At 33.0% G+C, this 2,602-nt stretch overlaps 1 protein-coding gene across 1 annotated transcript; it reads left to right on the top strand.

The window, feature by feature from the left end:
- Positions 1-1,732: 1,732 nt before the first annotated feature.
- On the top strand, positions 1,733-2,602 carry LOC128190575 (uncharacterized). The gene has a single exon (XM_052862667.1). It carries the CDS (start codon positions 1,737-1,739, stop codon positions 2,574-2,576), a length of 840 nt encoding a protein of 279 aa, XP_052718627.1. The 5' UTR covers positions 1,733-1,736; the 3' UTR covers positions 2,577-2,602.

The raw sequence follows: 2,602 nt of genomic DNA, 5'->3' as shown, positions 1-2,602 counted from the left end.
CCTAATATAAATAAAACTTGTTGTAAAAGATTCATGTTTTTCCCTTTCATGAGTATTGGAGAAAAATAGTGCAAATGCATAAAGCAAATTAATGAAGTGTTGAACTACTAGTATTTCAACATGGATCGGGCAATACTATCGGACAGCTATACAGTAGAGATTAAAAATAACAAAATTTTCTGGCTTTAATGTGAAAATACAGAGGTTCGGGAAAAGAAATCTAATCAATATTGCTATTCAGATTTATTTTATTTTAAATCCTCGACATCTACAATCAGGAATTAAGACTATACTTCTTCTGTTTAAAGGAATATTCATAATGAGGTGTTTTATCGTGCCAGCGCCTACATGAACGTTGGATTTAAAAGGCACTATCCATAAAATTCGAATTTTGAATGTTTGTATCAACTATTTCTTAATTTTATATTTTACTATAGCCTACATTTAAAGTATGCCACAAGGAATTGGTACCTAACATATTAATTATTAGAAGAAAAAAATCATGCATTGAAAACTGTCCAATGCATGGTTAATTTGTGTCCGATCCATAGTGAAATGAGTATATGGAGCAAAAATGACTTTGACATCAAAACTTACTTCTTTCTAATTTTTTAGGTAGAGGGTGCATTTTCACTAATGCACAGCATTAAAATAGATCTAATGCTTTTGTGTAAAATCTTTGTTACTAAATTTTCAATGATGGTGTATTTGACGCCATTTTACGATGCCTATATATACATGTAAATGTGTATTTCTTAGACAACGTGACTGTCAAATTGTTAATAATGATAAAACTCCTTAGTTCTAATTCATAGATAACGAAACAACACATGAGCGCATGCAGATTTTTATTTTGTATATTTTTAACCAAAGTTGTTCGATCCAAGGTTTGTGTCCGTACATGGTTAACTTACATCCTACCGAAAGTGCAAGGACTTCTTAAAATGGTTCTATTTGGAAATTGTGCGGTTTTGAAAAAAAAATATTTTCACGGCCTCCTTGTCCCAAAATTATAAACACTGAGCTTTAGCAGAACTTTATAATATTTTTTAATGAAAAGTTCCGTTGACAATGATTTATTTTGAAAATTTCCTTAGAGTTAAATTATAACAACTACAAATAAACAATCAATTAACACAGCTATGTATCTTCCATATGCCTGAATAATATAAACCCATCCCCAAAAAATGAACTTTATATATATATATATATATATATATATATATATATATATATATATATATATATATATATATATATATATATATATATATATATATAAAGTAAGTTAATCCAAGTTTAACTTTATAGTCATTTTTAGGTAAATCACTTTCAGTGAACAGTAATGGTACCCTTTATTTATGTCCATTTTGAGGAGTGAGTTATCAAGTCAATTCGATCATGCTTTTAAGAATTAAGACTGCTGCGAATAACAATCAAAACATGAATGCCACGGAATAAGAACATGTTGTTGTTTTCCATTTCATCCATATGTAGATGTAATTGCTTCTAATAGTGGTTATAAATCGCAATACTATTCGCCTTATGATAAGACTGAACAACTACAGGGTTCCAAATGAAGAGACATTAAACATTGCAGGGGTATTATGTAATTGCCTTATATATATATGGATGATAAGATACTGCTATCAAAGATAATGCATTTCCACATGCAGTGTGTATTGCTGCGTAGTAAAAGGTTATCTCTTCTTGGTCTCTATACCTTCTTGAAAGCAATGGAGCTGACAACGGTCTTTCTGTTGTGGGTTCTTCTCTTGGATAAAACTGCGTTCAATAGAGCAGATTTTCAGAAGAATGCAGAAGAGGGAGAGATAAAAGAATATTCTGAGGCGATTATACAGAAAGTTTTAGAGGAATTTAACGTTTTGAGGGAGGAAATTGCATCGATGCGCGATACCCAACATTTGATGCAAAATGAACTTGTTGAGTTTAAAGAAAAGCTGAGTGTGAGCCTTGAACAGGGGAAGAAAATGGAACAAGATAACTTGAAGCTTCGACTTGAGAACGAAAATCTTATTAAACAGATAGAAAATATAACCTTAGATAAAAATAGTCCAAACGAGCGCTTGAGGCATGTCGAGATGACCAAACGCAGTACGTTAAGTTCTCCTGCTGGACCGTCAACTACTTCCCCTGTAGCATTTTATGCCGTGATGAATGGCAACGACATAGCCAGTATCCACAACAGTCAAGTTTTGGTGTATGATAACATCCATGTCAATTCTCTAAATGCTTATAACAAACACAACGGAAAGTTTACAGCTCCTGTAAAAGGAATATACGTTTTCTTTGCTAATGTTCTCACATTTCTAGGAAAGAAGCTGGAAGCATTAATTGTACGGAATGGCGTAAACTTCTGTAACATTTATGCTGGCGACGGAACGGGATACGGATCTGGTTCCAATATGGCTGTGGTCGCTTTAGAAGTGGGTGATGTGGTGTGGGTCAAAGTTCACCTTCACGACCCTGGAGTTCATTTGGACGGTCCGTGGACATCGTTTTCGGGTTTTCTTCTTTATGATACATCTGAACACTGGATTCATGTAGAACCATGAATGATAAATTGAAGTTTTATTTTGTC

This window comes from Crassostrea angulata, chromosome 6 (assembly GCF_025612915.1).
Source record: "Crassostrea angulata isolate pt1a10 chromosome 6, ASM2561291v2, whole genome shotgun sequence".
Classification (NCBI taxonomy): Eukaryota; Metazoa; Mollusca; class Bivalvia; order Ostreida; family Ostreidae; genus Magallana; species Magallana angulata.
The sequence above is the reverse complement of the archived record's forward strand: the minus strand, read 5'-3'. Positions and strand labels throughout refer to the sequence as shown.